This window comes from Anoplopoma fimbria, chromosome 5, assembly GCF_027596085.1.
Source record: "Anoplopoma fimbria isolate UVic2021 breed Golden Eagle Sablefish chromosome 5, Afim_UVic_2022, whole genome shotgun sequence".
Taxonomy (NCBI): domain Eukaryota; kingdom Metazoa; phylum Chordata; class Actinopteri; order Perciformes; family Anoplopomatidae; genus Anoplopoma; species Anoplopoma fimbria.
The window spans coordinates 4510052-4535651 of NC_072453.1; the positions used below are offsets into that span (position 1 = coordinate 4510052).

The following is a 25600-nucleotide window of genomic DNA, read 5'->3' on the forward strand; positions in this document are numbered from 1 at the left end:
AGGACACAGTACAGAAGAAAAATATGGAAAGCACTTCTCATTTAAGATTTAAGAAGACACTTCACATGGACATCTTCCGATTGTCGTACAAAATGTCAAAGGTCACGCAACCACTCCTTGAGTTTAAATATAGCCGTAAATGTGGTTAAAATCTCTTCATAAAGGTTTTACTATGTATCTTATGGGTCTTTGTCTTGTAATGTAAGTCAGTAAACCCCACTGCGGTTAATTAAAATCTGTCACTGTTTGATGGATGATGTGAGGAGAATTCAATAAGCAAACATTAAAACACACAGTAAAGAGCCACAGACGTGGAAAGACAGAGTGAAGAGTTGACAGAGAGGATGAGGGACAAAGAGAGCAGCGCAGCCGACCCTCATATGAAGCTGCTTTGTGTTCGCTGCATGGTGACAGGAAGGTCACCGTCACAATAAGAGTCTACTCAAGTATGGCCTCGCCTGGAGACATGAATAGACCTCCTCAGCAGCCATCCCATCCCTCCCACCGTCCCTCCTTCCTGCCATCCCTCGACGTAAGCCAGCAAACTCACGCTGAGAGCGCCAACACAACAGCTTCCTCTGTTGGCTGGCCTTGTATGAAACCGTATTGGTAATTGCCCACAGATGCCACATTAGGGCAAGATAGCGGGGGGGAGAGAGAATTGGCTCTGAAAAGAATATTAAGAGGGAAAGATGGAGGCCATAATTGTGGTTTCAAAGAGACAGTGAAAAGTCATTCAGGAATCTTCATGGAGAAGTCTGGAGTCTCTCTCAGGAGAACTCTGGCCGGGGGACAGCATTGTCATCAAGCAGACTTTAAAGTTTGGTGACCAGCATATGCCACATAATGGGCAGATTAAAATTCCTTTTTGACAGACAGCTTGCTATTCATCCCGTCTTTTTGTTACAAGTTCAAAGAAAAAGATGATGGGTTCCCATTAAAAATGTCTTATGAAAAGCTTCCAAGAGGCTGGCATTAATTCCTTAAAGTCAACAAATACCATGAAAACGCTGAATCCTACAATGTTTCTTTTGGATTTCCCTACCTTTAACTGGCGTATAATTGGCACTGGACATCAAAATTTTAAACTTAAACAGGAGTAAAAAGGACATTTGTTGCTAGGGACTATTTTCAGATGCGGATTCATTTGTATTTACTGCTCGAATGAAGAATCGTTCATGCGGGATTGACACAAATACTACGTTACATGTCCCGCAGTGCAACAATGTGATTCATTGAAGTCAGGCTTCACATAGTCATATGATACTAGTAGGAACAATTAACTGATGGTTTTGGTCTTTTCATTAGTGTGTGGTGAAGAGATTGTGTAATATATTGCAGAACACAAAAGTAAAATGGTCCAATTGTAGTAGTACTTGTATTGTACCGTATGTGACACTTTTGCAGTTGCCAGGGTTGACAAAGAAAGATCAACTTGACTGTGACTAGAGCAACTTATTTAAAAAGCAAAAACGAAAGTTACGGAAATCCCCGAAAAATCGGTACTCTGTTGCAGTTGAGATTGCATGAACATTAACTAGTTAGCAAGCAGGCAGAAAGGTCTAATCAATTAGTTTAAAGTAATGGATGAATGGTTTATATCCAGCTTCTGCCACTCCAAGTGGTAGTAGTACGAATGCTACCTTGACCAAACCGATCTAAGCGTTGACTATTCAACTGTAAGCAAAAAATAAATATTGTAAGAAAGTATTCAGGGAGATGCTTTTCAAACAATCCAAGCAGGTGCTTATGTGTTTTAAACCATCTCTGCTAACCAATTTCCTGGGGAAAACCAGAAATGTTTCAATATTATTGCACAGCAGTTGAGTGAGCACAAATATGTGTGACTTGCTTTCAGTCCCATCTATAACGGGTCTGTGGTGGCGACGCTCAGCTGTATGGCCATTAATTGTTACAGTAAAATATCTCCAGTACCAGATGATGGTTCAGACATTTTCCTCAGACAGTCAATAAACCTCTTCATGCAGCTTCAACCCAGCTGATAAAAACCTAGTTTACACTTTATTGAAAAGATTCATAAAAATGGACCGAATGACCGTTATTCATCACCCCCATCATACCCTTGATTGATTGCAAATTTCCCCGCTGCGGGACTAATAAAGGATTATCTTATCTTATCTTATGATCCACTGAGGATCTCTCAGTGACCCGTCCGTGCATACTTCCACTGATCCTTCAGTCTGTTTAACCCTCGACAATCTGTTTAATGCACGCTCCTATTTCTGTCTCCATCTCTGGGCTGGAAAAGGAAAATGAAACCAGCCGGTGACTTTCAACACAGAGGATGGATTAAAATGCTACTGGGTGTGGAAAGAAGGATTAGTATGACTGCTAATGTATAGTTATGTCACTGAGGGCAACAACAAAGACATTTATTGATATATTGTATGTTTGTTTTTATTCTATTTTGTTCTGTAAAGAAAACAAAATAGGATGCAAGTATGAACTTGCTTTGTCTTCTTTTCTATCATCTGTGACTGAGTTTTATCTGTGCTTTTCTAGCACACGTGCATCTGTCATGCTGATAAGGCCATCGTGGTTTCAATTCAACCCGACAATGTGAGGGAAAATGAGAACAAAGAGCGAGCGTGGCACAGTGAAAGAAAAATATGAATGTAAAATAAATGAGAAACCGAGACAGAGAGTTGGAGAATGCAGACATGTGATCACTCAGAAAGCATTCATCTTTTTTGGGGGGGGATTATGATATCAATGCCAGAGAGACAGACTCGAGATTAAGAATAATTCTTACCGGAATAAATCGTCCACAGCAGCTGACAGGCTACACCGGCTGCCTTTCCTTCACACTGGTGGTGACTCTCTCCACAGCCATCTGAAGGCAGCAGGTATCTGCTCCATCTGCGCTCTCTAACTGCAGCTCTGATGTCACTGTGACAGTGATACATTTTGTGCAAACAAGCGACAGATGGTTGCAGATAACCACAGTCACCTCCGTGCGTATGTGCAAACGTGTGGGGGATTAATCATTCTGTTGTTTGTGCAGCACTGTAAATCACCAAGCCTGTTGGATCCTGATACATTAGAAAACAGTTCACACTGTCCCATGAGTCAAACTAGACTGTCCAAGACTGTGCCATCTCCAAGTCTGGCCAAAATGGACGCCTTGAGCTAAGCTGGCATGCTCGCAACAACATGGCTATGATGGACATTTTTAGCAGGTATAATGTTTACCTTGTTCACCATCTTAGGTTAGTGTGTAAGCATGCAAACTTATACTGATTAGCACTAAACACAAAGTTGAGGCTGATGGGAATGTAGCTAGTTTTATAGGTATTTGGTCAAAAAACAAAAAGTATTGCACAAAATCATAATATGACCTGATCATCGTGCTAAAAGGTGGAGCTAAGGGGTCACCAAAGTTATTTCACTTCACCCTGAGGGGAATGTTAATGTCTGAAAAAATATTTAAAAGCAGTTCATCCAATAGATGATGTCATATTTCAGTCTGGAGCAAAGTGGTGGACCGACTGGCCGCACTTAAAGCCACGACACTTGAGCGACCAAAAACCTTTCAAATGACGTTCACTTTGGATCTGTGATGGGCATTTTGAAACAATTTTCTGACATCTGACATGACATAAAACATTAATAGTCATCCAAATGTCTCAATTCTGTCACTAAACAAACCTGGTATAAGCAGCAGTTTCGAGTTGAGTAAGTTATACTACTGGAACAGCATGGCAGTTTAGTACAATCCTCCACATGCTGTTGTCTCATGCTTTTGTTGAAGTTGCTTTAGCTGCAATCACTTGTTAAAATTCTATTCAAAAGTTTTGACGGTATTTTAGATGTGAGAACTACTTGTGCACTGATAAGCAATGTGATAAAACACAAGCAAGACAGACAAACAGCACAGTTTGGAAAAGATCCACTGGTGGGCAAACTGCCATGAGAAATTGTCTTGTGAAAATGCTGGAGGGCTCCTGGAAAAAAATAACCAGTTTTCCAGCGTGATGCACGCGGCCGGAGGTTTCCATGTGAACATGAAGGCGCATTTAATTTCTCAGAGCTGCGGCCCAGAAATAAACCTGCTACTGTCACTGCTGCTTTTCTATCCAACCTGTTCTAACACGCTTAACCCTGCGTGTGCCAGGAGCAGAGAGACAAAGACATCAAAAACACACCAGCAGAACGCCACCGTGCTCACAGACACTACCGTATTCACGTTAACGTACACAGAGTGGCGGTTCACTTCTTGCAGGATGCTGTCGACTTCCTGTTTAGAACTCTGTGTGCGTGCGTGTGTGTGAGTGTGTGTTGGCTTCAGACCATGTGAGGCACTTTCACATGTAATTTTGAGTGTTAAAGTCAGGACATGTTTCATTGCAAAGCAGTTTACAGTTAAAATGACCAGTGATTAGTTTTAGGTTCAGTGAGGGAAGGTTAAAGGACCATTTCTACTTTTACTGTGATTTGAGTTTTTCACTCATCTTTAACAACAATTTTCTTTATCTTTAATGTTTATTTTAACTACCTGGATATTTTTTTTTTTTTTATTCGAAAATACCAAACATTACTATTTACAGCTCTCAAAGTCAAATGAGAGACTGCTTTTATCTGTTTATTTTGTTTTGTTTTGGTGACAGTAAACTGAATATTTCTGGGTTCTGGACAAAACAAGACTTTTGAAAATGTCACTTAAGGCTTCTGGAAATTGTATTAGGCATTTTTCACTAGTTTAAATATTAAAAAAAGATTGATTAATCAAGGGAAATCAGCAGCAGGTTAATCAATAATACAAATAATTATTGAGATAACATCTTTTACATGCATGCTCCAAAATCCCTCCCTTTCACCCCCACTTTAATTACAACACTGTGTTTTGAATTTGCAACAAATTCAACAAAAGCACTTCTTGGGGTCCCTAGCAAAACATCCGTCAAGTGTGTGATCAGGTGGGCAGTTCTCGAGGCAGACAGACAGACAGACAGACAGACAGACAGACAGACAGACAGAGATTAGCTTCTTTATAGTTAGATGTGCAAATTTAGGTTTACTAAAAGTTTCCCTCCAAAACAAAAGCATTCAATCCACAGCGAATGTTCTCTCAGTCGGTTAGATCCCATTCAACAGGACAACTAGATGCTTCCAGCAGCTACAGAACGGTGTGAATTGAAACAGAAAGGAGAACCAGATTTTGTCAAATCACTGTTTCTTTGCTGGAAGTAACTTGTATTCGTTTTGAAGCAGGACACAGCTCATAATAATGAGTAGAAGAAGAGATTCCAGAAGGTCCCTGCAGAGTCTCAACACTGAGTCCCCAGCTGCATGCCACAGGTTCAAACCCTGGCCACTGATCCTGTTTCCCTCAGTGGGACCTGTACTCTTCCAGGTGTGTGTGTGTGTGTGTGTGTGTGTGTGTGTGTGTGTGTGTGTGTGTGTGTGTGTGTGTGTGTGTGTGTGCACAAGTTTGCGTGTGTATGCTCCTGCCATCTGGCCCATAAGTCTGCTTCCTGCCATCTTCCCAAACAGGAAGCCAAAACAAGTCCTAGATGACACGGGCGAGTGGTTTAATTGTCTCATTGTGTCATTTCTGCACAGCCGGCAACCAGAACTGCCCCCTTTACATCTCACCAGCACGTCAATTTATCAAATCAATTTATCTCTCTGGCAACGTGTGTGTGTGTGTGTGTGTGTGTGTGTGTGTGTGTGTGTGTGTGTGTGTGTGTGTGTGTGTGTGTGTGTGTGCATCATGTACTGTACGTGATGCAACTTGATTTACTACAGCATTTGGAGTGTAACATATCGAGGGGATTTGGCCTGTGGGTCACATGGTATTGAATGCCTTATGCTCTCTCTCTCTCTCTCTCTCTCTCACATCACACACACACACACACACACACACACACACACACACACACACACACACACACACACACACACACTCACTCATGATGAAGCTCCCCATGCCTTGGCCTTCCAGTCATAGTAAAGCAAGGCATCAATAAAACAAGGTGAATTATGGGTAGGACAAAAAAAAAAAAAAATCTGATTTCATCTAAGTCTACCCCTGGCAAAAAAAAGACCTTGTTCGTCTGACACACACACACACACACACACACACACACACACACACACACACACACACACACTGTTCCTCTCACTTTCAACAATCCGTTTGACTCCTTCAAACAACCTGTCCAGAGACTTCACAAGAGAGCATGGGTTTAAAAAGGCACTCCAGATGTGCACGGCTCTCCCTCTGAGTACACGTCACTCATTAACTAATACTGTCACCCATGGGTCTCCCCCCCCCCCCCCTCTGTATACTGCAGAGCCTTTAAAGAAACCCCCCCATGCATACCTGCACTGAGAACGACACACCGGCGCACGCACCGCGGGGTGTGCGCAGACTGACAGCCGGTGTGAGAGGCGACACGGCTCGGTATGACACGTCTCGGTTCCGCGCTTACCTTCCAACAGAGTCCGGTTCTCGCAGCCCAGCACTGCTCCACCGGTGAGTCGCTAACGCCGGTCACATTCATAAGTTATAGTTTCACTATCAAGGCGCGAGCTCCAGATGTGAGCGAGGCGAGGGGCGGTGTAGATGTCAAATATCAGCCTGAATGAAGGGGCTGCTCGGTATGAAGCCCTCCGGAGTCCTCCGCCGCACCGGCTCAGAGATTCGGTGTGACTGTAGTAGTCCACCGGTCCGCCAACGCTGCTGATGCTGCCGCCGCCGCCGCCGCCGCTGGATGTCAGAACACCGCACTGACTGCCTGTCCTCCGCTCGACCGCTCGGCGCCGCCTACCGGTGATACCGAGTAACTGCAGGTAGCTGTTGAAGTGGGCTAAGGACAACCTGTTCCAAGGCTGCAGGTTGGCTGTTATTATAAGGTTTGACAATATTAGTTGCAGCAAATACATTTAATCTGGTCTAACTGCTATGTCAACTTAAATAATACATGCCAAATATATACATATATATTTTTCTACATTGTAGATTAATATTGAAGACATCCAAACTATGAAGGAACACATATGGAATTATGTGGTAAACAAACAAATGCTCAACAAACCAGAATATGTTTTATATTTTAGATTCTTCAAAGTAGTTGAATGAGAAGGTGTGTCCAAACTTTTGACTGGTACTGTATATATATATATATATATATATATATATATAAATTCATGTATAATGTTATTTTTTTATTTGTTCGTTTGTTTCCTTGCTTGCCCATTCACTTGTTAATGTTTGAGCATTTTTTTAATATCAGCTCATGTAAATAAAAGGTTCAAAAATGTATAAAAACAAGATATAAATATTCCAGATATTCTTTTGTGGGGAGGTTATATTTTTATGGATATTCTGTTGGGCTGTCATGATGAGTTCTAACCTAAACTTTTAAATATTACTCACTTTTTTGCTCTTGACGGCAAATTTGTGTTTTGAAGAATTCTCTTTCATTGCTGGGGATAGTGTGTTCTACATTAAGGCCTAAGTCAAAGCTGAATCCTCAGCTGTTTTAGATATTACACTTCCTGAAAGATGTCTCAAACCCTAATGTAATCTTAAACTGTCCAAAATGTCTTGCATTAAGAAAGACTTTGTAGACAAAAAAGAGCCGGACACAGATGTCTGGATCCATTGGTCACCTGGTGTTCATTTATTCCCCACATTCCATTATTCCCAGACCGTCACAGGGCTAACACACAGACAAAACATGTTCACATAAGCTATTCTTTTTTATCCATGTTTGCTCTGCATGACAGCATCATGGTAATAGTGAACAGATGAGCAGGTGAAAGTTGGGTACTTTCCAGTGATATGCCTATAGTAACCGGACTGCACACACACAGACACACACACACGCACATACACGAAGACACGTTGACGGATTAAATGTAATTTCTTTCTTTCTCAAGAGAGCAGGGTCGTTCTCCATTCAGAGGACCGGCGGTTCGATACCCGGCTTCGGCAGTCGATGTGTCCTTGGGCAAGACACTTAACCCCAAGTTGCTCCCGAAGGCTTGCCATCGGTGTGGACTGGATGTTGTATGAATGTTAGAGTCTGATGGACAGGTGGCACCTTGCATGATAGCCCTGTCATCAGTGTGTGAATGGGTGAATGATATGTAATGATATGTAATATAAGCTTTGAGCTACTGATTGTAAGTCGCTTTGGATAAAAGCGTCTGCTAAATGACTGTAATGTAATGTAATGTAACTCTTCTGCAGTGTAAAACTGCGGGTTGACTCATTCTCTTGTTATGAGACATGTTGGTTGCTTTTGACAGGTGCCATATTTTGGTGTTCAATTCTAGGTGTTTATAAGAGAGCGATATTTTGGAAATATCTGATGTGCTTGCTTTAAAGAACTCCTCCAAGTGCATGAAGACAACATTGTGTATCGACATATAGTAGTGTCATTTTGTCCCTTTGGAGAAATGCCTGTCACAACCCTCTGTTTTAGCCAAATCAGTTTCCCCTGCAGTGTCCTGGTGTTCAGGCTCAGCTGGATCTTCTTACTGTCCTCACCCAACCACACAGCTGACAGCAACCTTATATGGCTTCGTCTGAACGCCATCTCTCATCGCCGCCGCTCACCACAACGTTCAGTCAATGCAACAATGTGGTCGTCAGATGTGAAAAGGAAGAGCGCGCAGGATACAGCTCAGCACAAAGGATCATATTTGTGTTTATAGATTGTGCTCTATTCAAGCCCGGCCAGGTGTTTCTGGGCGTGGTGGGGATTAATTCCTATATTTTGTGTGGTGATGGATACCTTAAAAAAATAAAGGAAGTCATTTTTGGCTTATGGTAAAAGAAATGATAAAATGAACAAACAAAAAAACTCAAAGAGCTTTCAGTTTCTTGGTTACACAAGTATTTTATTAAGCAATTTGTGCACATGTTCTGTTTATTTTTCAAATAGTCCATACTTGGCTTCCACTTAAAAGAAAAAAGAAAGACGGACGGAAAGAAAGAAAGCATCATGGGAGCCGGATGAGTGAACCGGACTTGCATGATAACTCAGAGCTATAGCTGTGTGTTCTCACAAACACTTTGGTCTCAGTATAGAATTAAAGCACACACTACCGGTGTCACCTAACATCACTTATTTATAGCTCAACCATTGTCCACAGGAAGTGGTCACGAGAAGAATCAGAAGCTTGAACCTTTATAAGCAGCAACAGTCAAACAGCATTTGACTCATTTTAGGAAACATTAAGAGCAGAATTAAATGTGTTATTAGATTCCTTCCACCTGCAGTCTCGTGTTATTAGTTCAATGAAAGAAACATTTATTTTCAGTTTAATTGCAATGTGTCACATTGTTCAAAAATCATACAAATATTTTCCTAGCTTTAGGCATTTTTAAACACCTGCCTCGAATTCCACATGAAGACACAAAAAGTTTTAAATCGCAAAGTTGAAGTGGAAAAGTAATTTAAGTGAAAATCAGTTGAGCTGATTCTTATTCAGTGGACATAAAAGCAAACAGCCCATCCTGTTTAAGCCACAAGGGAGGAATTCCATCCATCCATTTCCTTCCGCTTATCCGGGGCCGGGTCACGGGGGCAGCAAGCTAAGGAGGGTCCTCCAGACGTCCTTCTCCCCAGCAACACTTTCCAGCTCCTCCTGGGGAACCCCGAGGCGTTCCCAGGCCAGACGAGATATATAATCTCTCCAGCGTGTTCTGTGTCTACCCCGGGGCCTCTTACCAGTTGGACGTGCCTAGAAAACCTCTAAAGGGAGGCGTCCAGGAGGCATCCTGATCAGATGCCCGAGCCACCTCAGCTGGCCCCTTTTGACGCGAAGGAGCAGCGGCTCTACTCCGAGCTCCCTCTGGATGTCTGAGCTCCTCACCCTATCTCTAAGGCTGAGCCCAGCCACCCTACGAAGGAAGCTCATTTCGGCCGCTTGTATTCGCGATCTCATTCTTTCGGTCACTACCCAAAGCTCATGACCATAGGTGAGGGTTGGAACGTAGATGGACTGGTAAATCGAGAGCTTTGCCTTACGGCTCAGCTCCTTCTTCACCAAAACGGTTCGGTGCTGACGCTGCACCGAACCGCCTGTCCATCTCCCGCTCCATTTTACCCTCACTCGTGAATAAGATCCCGATATACTTGAACTCCCTCGCTTGGGGCAGTGACTCACTCCCAACCCAGAGGGTGCAATCCACCGTTTTCCGGAAGAGAACCATGGCCTCAGACTTGGAGGTACTGACTCTCATCCCGACCGCTTCACACTCGCTGTGAACCGCCCCAGTGCGTGCTGAAGGTCACGTTCTGAAGAAGCCAACAGAACCACATCATCTGCAAAAAGCAGGGATGTGATTCTGAGGTCCCCAAACCGGAAACTCTCCTCCCCCCGGCTGCGCCTTGAAATCCTGTGGATTGGTGACAATGGGCAGCCCTGGCGGAGGCCAACACGCACTGGGAACAAGCTTGACTTTGTGCCGAGTATCCGGACACAGCTCTCACTTTGGTCATACAAGGACCGAATGGCTCGTAGTAACGAACCAGGTACCCCATATTCCCGCAGTACCCCCACAGGACTCCCCGAGGGACACGGTCGAAGGCCTTCTCCAAGTCCACAAAACACATGTAGACTGGATGAGCAAACTCCCATGCACCCTCCAACAGACCTGCAAGGGTAAAGAGTTGGTCCGCTGTTCCACGTCCAGGCATATGGACGAGTCTTCCCCTGAGTCTTCAGACTCTGCCTCTTCCACAGAGGACGTGTTGGTCGGGTCCAGGAGTTCCTCAAAGTGTTCTTTCCACCACTCGACAATATCCCCAGTCCGGGTCTGCAGTTCTCACCCCCTGCTGAGCACAGCCTGAGAAAAGCCCCGTTTCCCCTTTCTGAGTCGTCTCACGGCCATTCGAAAGTCCTTCTCCATGGCCTCGCCGAACTCCTCCCACACCCGGGTTTTTGCCTCAGCAACCGCCGCAGCTGCAGCCCTTCTGGCCAACCGGTACCTGCCTGCTGATTCAGGAGACCCCTGGGCCAACCAAGCCCGAAAGGCCTCCTTCTTCAGCTTGACGGCCTCCTTCACCGCTGATGTCCACCAGCGGGTTCTCGGATTGCCGCCACGACAGGCACCGATCGCCTTCCGACCACAACTCCTAGCAGCAGCTTCCACAATGGAGGATTTGAACATGGCCCACTCGGATTCCATGTCCCCAGCCTCCCCCGGGATGCACAAGAAATTATTCCGGAGGTGGGAGTTGAAGACCTTGCGGACAGGATCCTCAGCCAGACGTTCCCAGTTCACCCTCACTACACATTTGGGTTTACCGGGTCTGTCCGGCAGCCTCCCTCACCACCTGATCCAACTCACCACCAGGTGGTGATCAGTTGACAGCTCTGCTCCTCTCTTCACCCGAGTGTCCAAGATATACGGCCGCAGGTCTGATGACACAACTACAAAGTCGATCATAGACCTTTGGCCTAGGGTGTTCTGGTACCAAGTACACTTATGAACCTCCCTATGCTCAAACATGGTGTTTGTTATGGACAGTCCATGACTAGCACAGAAGTCCAACAACAAAGCACCACTCGGGTTCAGATCGGGCAGGCCGTTCCTCCCAATCACACCCCTCCAGGTTTCTCCATCGTTACCCACGTGAGCGTTGAAGTCTCCCAGAAGAACTATGGAGTCCCCAGTCGGCGCCCTTTCCAGAACACCACCCAAGGACTCCAAGAAGGCCGCGTACTCCGAACTGCCGTTTGGTGCATAGGCACAAATGACAGTCAGAGACTTTCCCCCTGTGATTCCCAGTCGCAGAGAGCGACCCTCTCGTTCTCCGGGGAGAACTCCAGAACAGCGGCACTCACCCGGGGGCTTGTGAGTATCCCCACACCCGCCCGGCGCCTCTCACCCTGGGCAACTCCGGAAAAGGAAAAAGTCCAGCCCCTCTCCAGGAGTTTGGTTCCAGAACCGGTGCTATGCGTGGAGTTGAGCCCAACTATATCTAGTTGGTAGCGCTCCACCTCCCGCACCAGCTCCGGTTCCTTCCCCGCCAGAGAGGTGTTGATGAATAAAAATTGATGAATAAAAATGAAATTTTGCTTAAATAAAAAAAAATTAAAACAGAATTCAAGATGTGTGAAATGTTTAAGAGTGTGTATTTCAAGTCTCCCAGGTAAAAAGCACAACTAATGGATCTTTATGTTTTGATAAATTGCTAGGTTTCCATATGTGTGTGCCTGCAGGGGTTTGCAAAGAGAGCACATTTCCTCAAGTTAACTGTTTAGTTGCAAGTTGCTTGGTTACATGCAGCACCACGTCACTTTAAAGCTGATTTTTTTTCTGATATTTGGTGCATTTTTGTCTCAATCTCAGATTATTTTGTGTCAATTGTGTGTTCAGCGTGTTAAGCATGTTGGTAATTATAGAATTCACAGTTACATAAATATATTCACACATACACACTCATATTTGTCTCCATGCGGCCTTGAGGCTTGTGTCTAAACACTATTAACTGCAACACTCTTTGCGCTTTGTTGTGTGGCACACTGGGTGAGAGTCACATTACGTGCAGGACATACAGAGAACTGCTTTCCCTTTGTAGTAACTGCTTACAATGCGCAAGTGGCAGGAAACAAGCTTTAAGGATAATCAGCTGGGCCAGGAAACAAGAGAATTAAAGACGTCCATTAAAAAGAGGAATTAATTAGTCTTTTTCAACCTGCTGTCTTTGGTGTTAACTGTCCTTTTTTTCCTTCATAAATGTTGGTTTAGGTTTTCTGCAGAGGATTTAGCAAAATGGGAAAAAAAACAGGAAATAAAGTAATCCAGTGACATTTAAAGGACCATGCTAATGTGTATGCATGTTATAGTTAATTCCCAGCAAATAATACACTTTATTGCTGGCCATTTAACAACAAACTTTTTCAAATGATTAACATCAATGTGGTGCAGACTTTTTTACATTATATGACACTTACATTAACCTCATGATGACAAGGAACTTTTTGGGGTAGGTAAATGATCACTGTGATGGATTACTGCAATTGTCAAATGCATATCAATAGATCAAACTCTACTAAATTTACTTAAAATATACCATTTCTGTTAAACTTTAATTTTATTATCAGAAAAACATTTATTACTGACTCTGAATATAATGATAAGACGCTAAGAAAATAGTATGACCCAATCTTTTGTTCTCATAGCTCCACCTTGTGGAGTAATAAAAATATTATAATTGACTAAGTAATATTTCACAGGAATGGTGTTGTATTTGTTTCAAATTTGATTCATTAATATATCCGTTTCTTGTGGTTAAAGAGAACTTTAAGACAAAAAAGGCCATCGCCAGCAGGTGATGCTTTTCAGGTTTCTGTGACTTAAGGATATGTTGCTGGGATGATAGCAGGAGGTGCCATCAGTTCCTCACCATTCAGGGTCAATGTTTAACTGGCTTGCTTTTCTGGCCAGTTACTGGTGAATGAAGACGGAGACTCATTTGTATTATTACTGCCATGGTGTGAGCAGATATCCTCACTGTTTTTGTCGTAGGGCAACTATGTATTCTTTCGTGTGTGATGTGTGAGAGTGATGCTGAGGTTGTTAATTCAAGTCTCACCTGGAGTAGGTAAGTTTTACCTGTAGCAGGTAAGGTGAACTGACAACACATTAAACCTACTGATCACTCAGATAAATCAGTATTCATAAACAGACATTCAGCAAGTTGACACATGCCCAAATGTGTTTCTTGAATGTCCTCAATTCTAAACAGGTGTAAACTGACTCCAGGTCTGCATCTCTGATGTGATATACCTCTAAATTTAACAGAATTACTCTAAAAGTTTAATTATGTGAGGTAACATGATATAGTAGAATAGAATATTAATTATGGTAAGTTGCTGGTTATCACACTGAAACAAAAAGCATGACTGAGCATTTTTACTAAACCGCATGTGAGGTCATGAGATCCCCTTTTAATGCTGAGTCAGCCCTCGTCTGGGTCCCAGCTAACACAGAAGATCCGGCAACCCTTCAAATAAATAAAAGATAAATATTTTAGGTTTCAATAGTGCATTTGTTGTAGATGTGTACCAGATGTTAAATTAATTTTACTTGTACATTTTCAAAGTGACCAAAACTCACGAGATCAACCTGTTAAATCGCTATTACTGATATAGTGGTTATGCAATCATTGTAAATATTAATAATTGTGTTAATCTGTGAGATTATACAGCATTAAACAAAACTGGCAAAGCACCATTAGTGATGTAAAACATTGCAGGTCCTTTATAACGGAAACTGCAGCATGCTGGGGTGGAGGGGGGGTCATGCAAGGTCACCATAATTACTTAATTTCCGTCGATTTACAGTTTTAGGAGCACAGTCATCTGAAAGTATGTCTTCAAACTTGGTTCTTTTATTTTTGTTTATTCCACTACTGGTATAACTAACATTTTTTTAGTTCTATTTTGTGTTTTCATTTCTTGTATTTGGTCTTTGAACAGTCCAAGTGACAAAAAGTGGTTCATCAAATTGTAACTTTGCTGTTTGCTGCCTAAAATTCAAGACTGGATCAGTGGGCGACTGTCCTGGAGCCCCAGACCTCAGAAGCCCAGGGGCCCCCGGAGGCCAGCTTGGCATTTGGTATGTGATAATATAATGAATTCTAACATTTTTGGGAAATAAGCACTACTGTTGAACTGTTGATATGTAAAAAAGAAAAAAAAAAAGAAAACAGTTACCACTCGTTGCTTCTTCAAACATAGTCATTATTCACTCTGCTACTCTGTTCAAATGCATTAATAAAAGACATATGTTGGGTCTTCTGGGTGAAGTTCATCTCCATGGTTCTCACAATGGTATCTGAAGCACACTGGCCTCACGTCTGCTTCCCCTAACCAGCAGCTTATGGAGCTGCAGATAGCAGCAGCTGAAAGACTTTATCTGAAAAGCCTTCTGCACCGTAAAATATATTTGGCAGGGATGGTGTTGTATTTGTTTCAAATTTGATTCATTAATATATCCGTTTCTTGTGGTTAAAGAGAACTTTAAGACAAAAAAGGCCATCGCCAGCAGGTGATGCTTTTCAGGTTTCTGTGACTTAAGGATATGTTGCTGGGATGATAGCAGGAGGTGCCATCAGCCCCTCACCATTCAGGGTCAATGTTTAACTGGCTTGCTTTTCTGGCCAGTTACTGGTGAATGAAGACGGAGACTCATTTGTATTATTACTGCCATGGTGTGAGCAGATATCCTCACTGTTTTTGTCGTAGGGCAACTATGTATTCTTTCGTGTATGATGTGTGAGAGCGATGCTGAGGTTGTTAATTCAAGTCTCACCTGGAGTAGGTAAGTTTTACCTGTAGCAGGTAAGGTGAACTGACAACACATTAAACCTACTGATCTGATAAATCAGATAAATCAGTATTCATAAACAGACATTCAGCAAGTTGACACATGCCAAAATGTGTTTTTTGAATGTCCTCAATTCTAAACAGGTGTAAACTGACTCCAGGTCTGCATCTCTGATGTGATATACCTTTAAATTTAACAGAATAACTCTGAAAGTTTAATTATGTGAGGTAACATGATATAGTAGAATAGAATATTAATTATGGTAAGTTGCTGGTTATCACACTGAAACAAAAAGCATGACTGAGCATTTTTACTAAACCGCATGTGAGGTCATGAGATCCCCTTTTAATGCTGAGTCAGCCCTCGTCTGGGTCCCAGCTAACACAGAAGATCCGGCAACCCTTCAAATAAATAAAAGCTAAATATTTTAGGTTTCAATAGTGCATTTGTTGTAGATGTGTACCAGATGTTAAATTAATTTTACTTGTACATTTTCAAAGTGACCAAAACTCACGAGATCAACCTGTTAAATCGCTATTACTGATATAGTGGTTATGCAATCATTGTAAATATTAATAATTGTGTTAATCTGTGAGATTATACAGCATTAAACAAAACTGGCAAAGCACCATTAGTGATGTAAAACATTGCAGGTCCTTTATAACAGAAACTGCAGCATGCTGGGGTGGAGGGGGGGTCATGCAAGGTCACCATAATTACTGTAGAGCTTTCTAGAGGTGATGTGAGGTTCCTACGTGATAATCTCACTGACAGAGACTACCCTCCCTCACCCAACCCAAACTCTCTTGTGTTATTGCAGAGACGTCCTTAGACAACCCTTTATGACATGAGAAACAATTAGCTGTTTCTGTAATTTCTCAAAATTGTTGACAATCAATGTGGCAAAAGCCCCATTAATAACCAGAGATGATCTAATGAGGGCAATGCACCGATGTAGAAACAGTTACACACTTTATAATCCATTTGAAGATTTTCTTCTCGTCTGTCTTGTCCAGAATGACGATTTGAAGAGGACTTCATTTCCGTCGATTTACAGTTTTAGGAGCACAGTCATCTGAAAGTATGTCTTCAAACTTGGTTCTTTTATTTTTGTTTATTCCAATACTGGAATAACTCACATTTTTTTTGTTCCATATTGTGTTTTCATTTCTTGTATTTGGTCTTTGAACAGTCCAAGTGACAAAAAGTGGTTCATCAAATTGTAACTTTGCTGTTTGCTGCCTAAAATTCAAGACTGGATCAGTGGGCGACTGTCCTGGAGCCCCAGACCTCAGAAGCCCAGGGGCCCCCGGAGGCCAGCTTGGCATTTGGTATGTGATAATATAATGAATTCTAACATTTTGGGGAAATAAGCACTACTGTTGAACTGTTGATATGTTCAAATGCATTAATAAAAGACATATGTTGGGTCTTCTGGGTGAAGTTCATCTCCATGGTTCTCACAATGGTATCTGAAGCACACTGGCCTCACGTCTGCTTCCCCTAACCAGCAGCTTATGGAGCTGCAGATAGCAGCAGCTGAAAGACTTTATCTGAAAAGCCTCCTGCACAGTAAAATATATTTGGCAGGGAAAAACCTCTGACTCACATTTTACATGTTTTGTCCTTGTCATGGTCTAGAATGTGGCAGTTTCAGGAAACACAAAGAAATGTGAAAAAGTTGGAGCTCTGAACAAGAAGTAACTATTAACTACTAATACTCAATTCAGATAGAGATAACATTTTAATGTACTTATTTATAGCTTCACTTTTTTACTTTTTAGTTAAGGGAAAGCAGCCCCAGAGCAAATACATCACTTCAACCTTCTCAAAATGTTCTTGAACCTCACAGCAGGTGGACTTTGACAGTCAGGCACATCAAATGTTATGGTAGAAACCTCGCAGAGTGACGCACGTGAAGCAGTAGATAGCGCAGTGGTGCGGAGCCCCCACCCTGCCCTGGCTGCTGCCCGATAACACAGAGCAGGGAAACAACACGACCACCGAGACCTTAACCATCACGACACGTTCTCTACACACGGCAGGACATTTTTTTTCTTTTATTCACCATCCGTTTCTGCGTTTTGGTGATGATAAAATGGTTGATTAACGCCTGCTGTGAATCTACGCTGTAAAGTCCCCTCACACTCTGGATTTTCAGGGAATTCTCTAAAATTCAGCTCGACAGGCTGCGATGCTCTCAAAGAAGCAGAAAGAGCTCATTGCAGAAATATGGGGAAGACTGACTCCTGTGGCAGATGATATTGGAGCAGACGCGCTTCATAGGTGGGTTCTTGCTCTGTTGAGCATATTACAAAAGTATAAACTCTGCTAGAAATAAAAGTACAAGATATTAGATTGATGGATAGTTAGGACAGACCGCTGGATGTAACCCACCTATCTGCCACAAAGATCTGGTGTGTGTTTATGAATGTTCTAAAGATATTTTCATCCTGGCTCTTCATCATAATTTCAAAAAATAAACAAACCCTTACTACTGACTTAACAACTTCCTGCCTTATAAGTCATTGAATACTCTTTATCCCATTGTTAAAGTATGTATTGTTAACTGTTGGTTGGGCTATCATTAAATAAATCCTGACACTGGTGTTTTACTCAGAATTTGCTGAGTCATCAAACTTGAGATAGTGGTGTGATGCTTGATCAGAAATGTTCTAATGAAAGGGGCTGTGAGTTAACAGCAATGATGATGATGATGATGATGATGATGATGATGATGATGATTTAGGAGTGGCCATCATCAGTCGCCAAACTCATCATTATTGATAGTGTTTCCTGTGTGTCAATTACAAATGTGCATCATTGCAACACCACTGATAAAACACCCCCAATCCCTCGACAGGATGTTTGCCTCTTATCCTGGTACCAAGACCTACTTTTCCCACCTAGACATCAGCCCTCGCTCCGCTCACATGCTCTCTCACGGGAAGAAGATTGTTCTGGCGATAGCAGAGGGAGCCAAAGACATCAGCCAGCTGACCATCACCCTGGCTCCTCTGCAAACCCTGCACGCCTACCAGCTCCGGATAGACCCGACAAACTTCAAGGTGCCTTAGCAAGAACATCAGTGATGCATCAGACAAGTAAAAGTACTTCATGTAAAAAACACTCCATTTAGCATGAGAGGATTTAAGTATAATCAGGAAAATGTACTTAAAATACCCAATACAGAAAAAAAAACCCCCTGAGACAGATAGATGAACTATTATATTTTATATCATTGGATTATCATTACTCATGCATTAATATTAAAGCAGGATTTAACTTTTGATTTGTAGTTGGTTGAGGTGGAGCGATTTTTTTACTATTTTGTACAGGACTGCACCTAATGATTATTTTCATTTATGAATTATTTTGATGATTCTTTTCTCAATTTTTTTTTTTTTGTTTCGTACATATTCAGAAAATAATGATAAATGCTTGCTGTCAATACCCAGAACTTTAACATTTTTGTTTTTTCTAACCAAGAGTACGAGCCTTGAGATAATTCAAATTAGTTATTCTTTTTTGCATTTCTTGCAAGAAAGATGACAAAATGATCATCAAAATAATTTCTGTACTTGTACATTTCCTTGTGTTTTGTGTGTAATAATCTAAATTTATAGAGTAACTAGTAACTAAAGCTTTTAAATAATTGTTGTGGAGTAAAAAGTACAATTTTCCCTTTTGAATTTTAATGAAGTAAAAATGTATAGTGGCATGAGAAGCAAAATATGTACAAGTATGTCAAATTTGTGCTCAACTTGAGTACAGCATTGGAGTGAAATATACTTTATACACACATTTACACATTAAACTTCTCATTGAAATGGCCGTAAAGGTTTCAACAGTGTGGAGTTGAGTTTCAGTGGTTTGAAAGTGACGTCATCTTGTGTCCATATCAGATCAAACTGACATCAGCAGGAGCAGCTTTGAAACAAACATGGCTGTCATATTTCTACCAACAGCTCATGAAGTTTAACACATACTGTTGATGTACTTGCAACAGAAATATACCTACACACATTTGGGAACATGAAATAGTGTGGAAAATACCAAATGTAACATTGACATGGAAGGATGGAAGGATTTTTACTGTGAACTAGCTGAACTTTTATTGGTATCCAAATAGTTTTTTGTTGTTGTTGATTATTTTAAATTCAATTTAAAAAATAATTTTTTATCTTCTCTGCAGCTCTTCTCACAGTCTATGCTCGTCACCCTGGCCTGTCACATGGGGGAAGACTTCACACCAGTTGCACACGCAGCGATGGACAAGTACCTGTCAGCGTTCGCAGCCGTACTCGCCGAGAAATACAGATGAGACCCAGCCACGTATATATGAACCATTTATGATGCTATAAGATGTGATTTATTTATGTATGTGTCGTTGTCATAATGCAATATTTTGTCTTAATAAAATGTGCAATTAACACTTTTCCTATTGTGTTGTATTACCATATAAAATATCATAGGACATTGCATGATTTATCCCATTTATTACCAATGACTTACTGCTGCCCATATTCAAAGCATACTATAAATAAAGTGTATAAAATGTGTAAATAGGCCTTTCTCACAGCAGCCATTTGGACATGCCATGGCAGGGTAAACACAGGTGTAACTGATGACATTTATTATGGCCCTGTTCCGTTTATGTGGGCCATGGCCTTGGTGCTGCGCATGTCGGCTGAGTGGAATGACTGTGACCCAAAATTGCAATGGTGCCATGATACTTTTTTATCAATTACACCTGTGTTTATCCTGGCTGCAGTGAAAAAGGGCCTATCGACATTTGTATTGATGAAGGCGCTTGCTAAATTCCGAAATAATGCAAAAAAATATACAAATGAAATGAATGGTTTCAAGTCTAGTTTTTTTGTTTATTTATTGCTCCACACTCTGGTCCAGTGGGTGGTGGTAAACACGCTAATCATAGATCGTATATAAGTAGTGGACAAGGTCATCGGGACGTCACCCATTGGTTTGTGGACTGCCGTATTGAAGCCTCGAGTTGGGCGTTTTGGCCGTCGCCATCTTGGCTTTTTTTGCAACCAATGGAACGGAAGTTACCATATTTGGATTGCACTGGAGTGACGTAGTGCTTTGGTGTACCGCTCTGGTAGTGGCAGCGACCTGTCAATCACAGTAAGCCCGCCCTATAAAGCATACTATGTGTAGTTATTGTCTGTGTAGTTGTATAGTATGTGTATTTATTGTCTGTGTCTGTGTAGTTGTATAGTATGTGTATTTATTGTCTGTGTAGTTGTATAGTATGTGTATTTATTGTCTGTGTCTGTGTAGTTGTATAGTATGTGTATTTATTGTCTGTGTAGTTGTATAGTATAGTATGTGTATTTATTGTCTGTGTCTGTGTAGTTGAGCTGCTGCAACACTTGAATTTCCCCCATGGGGATCAATAAAGGAATATAATAACTCCGCTTTCTAGTCTATTTTACTCTAAACTGGACAATAATTTACTAAATGAACATCATGCTGTATTGAAAAAGACTTGAAATTAGAGACTTGAAATTAGCAAATCATAAAAAGTGACACGGTTATTTTCCACACAACTACTGTCATAGCAGTGTTTTCAAGTTTGTAAACTAGCTATGAATATGTAAACTGAAGCTTAAAAAGGCTACTTTCACTTTAACAAGACAAACAGATGGAGCCACTGGCTGAACACGGTGTTGCCTTATCTAATGGCTGTATATAATGTTAGATAAACAATCTCTCGTGTCATAGATTCTATGCCTGTTTAGGAAGTTGCACTAGGTCGAAATGAGGTCATCTTATTGGTTTTTTTCTGTCAGTTGTCCTGATGTGGTTTTGGGCTTCGTTCGTCAAACTGAGGCAGCGTGAGGGTTTAAGCTCTCATCAGTTTTCAACTCCAATTTGAGGTTGTCAAAGTGCGTGATGAGTTCAACCGTCTCAGGGAAGTACAAGACTGAAATCCACACACAGATTCCTTTAGCGTATGAGAGACAGGGAGGAGCAACATAATAAATGGAGCTTGCAGAAAGTCATGGTGCATTTAGTATTACTACTATAGCGTTATAATAAAAATACGGTATTTATTAATCTATTTATTCACTTGATTAACTTGTATGGTGCATGAGGGCCACCATATAAGGCACCCTGTCACATTTTACCTCCCATAGGTACATCCAAGAGGCCCTTTTGCCCCGTTTTTATTGAAATGTTTGCATCTCATGATGAGTTTGATCCAAAAGAGCTTCATATTTCTATGAGAATAGTTTGAGAATAGGTTCTGCTTTCAGAAAGACCGAGCAAGTAAATGCATTATGTAACTGCACATTTGGTAAATGCTTATCAATTTATGTATGAAGTAGCTGTAAAATAACATTCCTTAATTGATAATGTATTGATTGACAACTAATCACATAAAGCCATGGTGACTTTATCGTTTGCTATTTGATACATCCTGCAGTATTTCATGCATGGGGCGGCTGTGGCACATGAGGTAGAGCGCTTGTCCCGTAACCACAAGGTTGGTGGTTCAAACCCCTCTACAACATGCCGAGGTGTCCTTGAGCAAGGCACCTAACCCCAAGTTGCTCCCCAGGCGCTTCATTGCAGCCCACTGCTCCTCTGGGATGGGTTAAATACAGAGAAAGAATTTCCCCATTGTGGGACTAATAAAGGATTGATTATTATTATTATTATTATAGAATCATGCATTATAGCATTACCCAAGTATATATTTATTATAATGAAATGTTATAGCCTAATAATATACGTTATTAAAAAGTAATAATGTTATTTATTTTTTTATTGGAGTCTGTAATGTTGCCTTTGCTTTTACTCAATCAGTACCAAACATGGCACGCACGAAATAAACGATAGTGACAATAATTATACTTTGCTTCAGCGTAAATTTATTTCATTATCGAGGAGAAAAGTGACATAGAAACAAATCTAGAAACAGATCTCCTTCGTGGTAGTCCAGCTGCTGCTGGGTTTAGTGGTACTGCTTCCCCAGAGCGGACACCACCACGGCCAGGAACTTCTGGAAGGCGGCCTGGGTCTCTGGTGTGAAGGCGTTTCCCATCCTGGCTGCGACGACGATGGTCAGGCAGTCAGACAGCACCTACACGGAGGGGGAACAATCAGGGGCGCCGAAAAGGGGGGGTAAAGGAGACGGATTCTAGGGGCCCATGATGGAGGGGGGCCCAGAGAGGCCCCTAATGATGATGAAATTATAATACAGAAAAAATTCAGAGTTAGTGAGTTAGTATTCAGAGTGCTCAGTTCTTCCCCTACTGTACATGTCAACTGTCATGCTGTTCTTCTTTCACAAATATGGTAATGATAGTCAAAAATACCATTAAAATGCATAATTGTATGTAAAATAGCATCAAAAAATTTTGCCGCTGTGTTGGGGGCCCTGTAAAGATTCTTTTCATGGGGCCCAAAATCCCTAGCGGCGCCCCTGGGAACAATCACTGTCGTCAAAGAAATCCATAAATGTTTTAAGTGTGTGTTAGGAACTGACTATAAAGTGAGAGAAAACTTTACCCTGAAGTTGTCGGGGTCCACGTGCAGCTTCTCCGAGTGCAGGACGCTCAGATCGGCATAGGTGGCCTTGATGTTGTCCATGTTCTTCAGGGCCATGTCCAGACCGTGCAGGACCTTGATGCCGTGGGCTGCGACCTTCGGGTTGCCCTGGATGGCCGCAGCATTGGAGAGGTTACCGAAATTCGTGAAGTGCCTCTTAGTCCAGGGGTAGACGACCAGACACCTGCAGGGTTGAGATCAGAACCATTCTATCGGATTAACAAATGTTCATGTTCTTTTCTATTTAACTTAACAAATCAGAGCGGTTGTGCTTCAGGAGGCTTCCGTACCTGCCCAGGGCGCTGGGGCCGACCTCCTCATAGTCCAGGCCGGAGAAGATGCTGTTGATGATGGCGCGCTCGTTGTCACTCCAGACCACCATGGTTGTTCTTGTTTCTTTTTTTTGTTCAGGCTTGACAAAAAAAAGAGTATTCTGAATACTGTGTATTTCTGTATACCGCGTCTTTTTAAAGGGCTCAACCCCCTGCTCCTCAGAGGAGAGGGCAGCTGTGATAGGCTGGAGATGAAGAGAGTCAGATAAGCTGCAGACTCCTCCAGAAGGTTCTGGAATGCCAATGAAAAAAGTAAACAAGATATGTTCAATCTTATTACATGACATTACATTACAGTCATTTAGCAGACGCTTTTATCCAAAGCGACTTACAATAAGTGTATTCAACATAGGTATTCAAGAGAACTACTAGTCACCAGAAGTCATAAGTGCATCTCCTTTCTTAAACAAGCATCTAAAAGCATAAACCAGAGCAAAAGTATAGTGCAGAGGCAGATTACTACTACTATTATTTTATTTTTTTACTTGATCGAATTACATATTTAAAAAGATAGACTTTTATATAGATAGATTTTTTTTTTAGGTTGAACCTTCAGAAAGCAGTTAAATGGGCGATTTGCACCATTACTGGAGGCAATCAAATACAATTGTGCTAGGGAAGGAAGTTTGCACACTTTATTTAGGTCGTTTCTTGGTTTTAAAGAAACACTCCTACACACACAACTTCAAATCTGAACAAACTGCACATTAAACTCTTTTTACATTTTAGTTCTCCATTCTGAAGACGTTTGCTTTGTGGAAAAATCTGTCCAGTGTTTCGTTCCTTTAACTTAGTGCAACTTGCAAGATGGGCCTTGTTATCAGAACTCAGGACATTCATTGAATCCTCAACTACTCAATTGAGGTCTTGTTAGTTTTCCATGCTAATTTCCCGAAAGCATTATTTATTGCTTTTCAGTGACGCTTGAGAGAACATGTTAATTATTAAAATAGGTTTTTATTTATTAAAAACACCAAATATACGATAATAAACATTGTTTCTTTTTTTTTATTATTATTTTCATTATTAAATAAGTAAATCATTTTTATTTATTTATGTTTGATTATTTTCGGCATTTTAATATGATAAGAATATAAACAGGGATAAAAAAGCAAATGTAAATTCTGATAAATTATAAAAGTATTCCTGTTTATTTGGTTTCATTTGGCCAAATGCCACTGAATTTGCAGAGCAGATGGATGCCAGGGTGTATCTGTAAAACCACCCTGGCATTATCTCCAGCAGCGCCCATCCACCCTTGGCACCAGATGCCAAACTTCACCAATGTTTTAATGAAGAAAATAACGGTGATAAACGTTGTGAGCGCCATTTTTTTAAAACCTTAGTTTAGTTAGTTAGTTTTTTATTTGTGCAAATAAACAAGATTAAAAAAGGCAAGAAGATTTGCATGGACATACATAGATGCACGGGTGGGACAAAAGAAACCCCGAAGGGCTTATTAAGGATGTCCACCTGACATTAAAATACAATAAGGTAAAGAAAATAAAGTAAAAGAAAAGAAAAGACAAACAAAAGTAAAATTATAGAGATAAAACAACTACAAAGTCATTTTACAAAAATGAGAATACATTTGAGTAAAAGTAAAAAAGCAAAGTAAAGATATAACTAACAAGCAAAAAGACAATACAGCATACATTCAGTTTATCATATTATCATAGGCTTTTAAAATTAGGTGCATTTTAAGATATTTTTTGAAAGTAGCTAAAGATGAGTGTTTACGTAGAGTAGCTGGAAAACTGTTCCAAACGACTGGACCTCTGTCCCTAATAGAAAACTGTCCCAGATTTGTTCTGAAAAATTGCCGGTGAAGGAGATCTACAGATCTGGTCTGATGACTATGGATCTGTGACCTGGTTATAAAAAAACTGTTAAAAGAAGAAGGAAGTAAATTATTGAAAAACTGGAAAACGAAAGTGCCGATCTGAAGAGTATTCACATCATATATGCTTAGCAACTCCAGATTCCGAAATAATAACCTTGATATCGAATACAACCATGGGCAGAGCAAAAATGCCGATTTAAAATATTAAATGAATCCCTGATGAATCACATCAAAAATACGACCGCAATTTTAATACAGTAATTATTTATAGTTTTGTTGAACAAATGTAGGATGTGGCAGCATGCATTCAACTGATTTCTTGTAACCGGTGTCCTTAAATGACCCAAACGTGTTCTTGCTGTGTGGGAGTTCAATTAAAATGCTCAAAATTTACTTCGTGGCTTAATCGTGTCAATTATAGTCTAGATTCTAGACTATAATTGACACGAGTCAAGGGTGAACCTGTGTGTTTGGTTTGTGGGGAGCATGTCGCCGTGTTTAAAGAGGACAATTTTCTTTTCTTTT

At 41.2% G+C, this 25600-nt stretch overlaps 3 protein-coding genes across 5 annotated transcripts in view; 1 reads left to right on the top strand and 2 right to left on the bottom strand.

Moving 5' to 3' along the window:
- Positions 1-6853, bottom strand: part of rhbdf1b (rhomboid 5 homolog 1b (Drosophila)) — a 39213-nt gene extending 32360 nt beyond the window's left edge. The window contains exon 1 of one of the 3 annotated variants that reach the window (XM_054598587.1): positions 6456-6853. The gene's annotated coding sequence lies outside the window, so the exon portion shown is untranslated. Of the gene's footprint in view, positions 1-2773; positions 2840-6455 lie in introns of those variants that run through there. The other 2 variants (XM_054598588.1, XM_054598589.1) reach the window with 2 other exon arrangements.
- A 10352-nt stretch (positions 6854-17205) lies between these two features.
- Positions 17206-20759, top strand: zgc:163057 (Hemoglobin subunit alpha-D-like). The gene is made up of 3 exons (XM_054598800.1): positions 17206-17605; positions 18183-18387; positions 19515-20759. The coding sequence occupies exons 1-3, from the start codon at positions 17514-17516 to the stop codon at positions 19641-19643; spliced, it is 426 nt and encodes a 141-aa protein (XP_054454775.1). The 5' UTR covers positions 17206-17513; the 3' UTR covers positions 19644-20759.
- Positions 20760-22198: 1439 nt separating this feature from the next.
- LOC129091853 (hemoglobin subunit beta-like) lies at positions 22199-23344 on the bottom strand. The gene is made up of 3 exons (XM_054599559.1): positions 23191-23344; positions 22862-23084; positions 22199-22433 (listed from the first exon to the last, which is right to left on the bottom strand). Exons 1-3 carry the CDS (start codon positions 23280-23282, stop codon positions 22305-22307), a joined length of 444 nt encoding a protein of 147 aa, XP_054455534.1. The 5' UTR covers positions 23283-23344; the 3' UTR covers positions 22199-22304.
- Positions 23345-25600: the final 2256 nt, after the last annotated feature.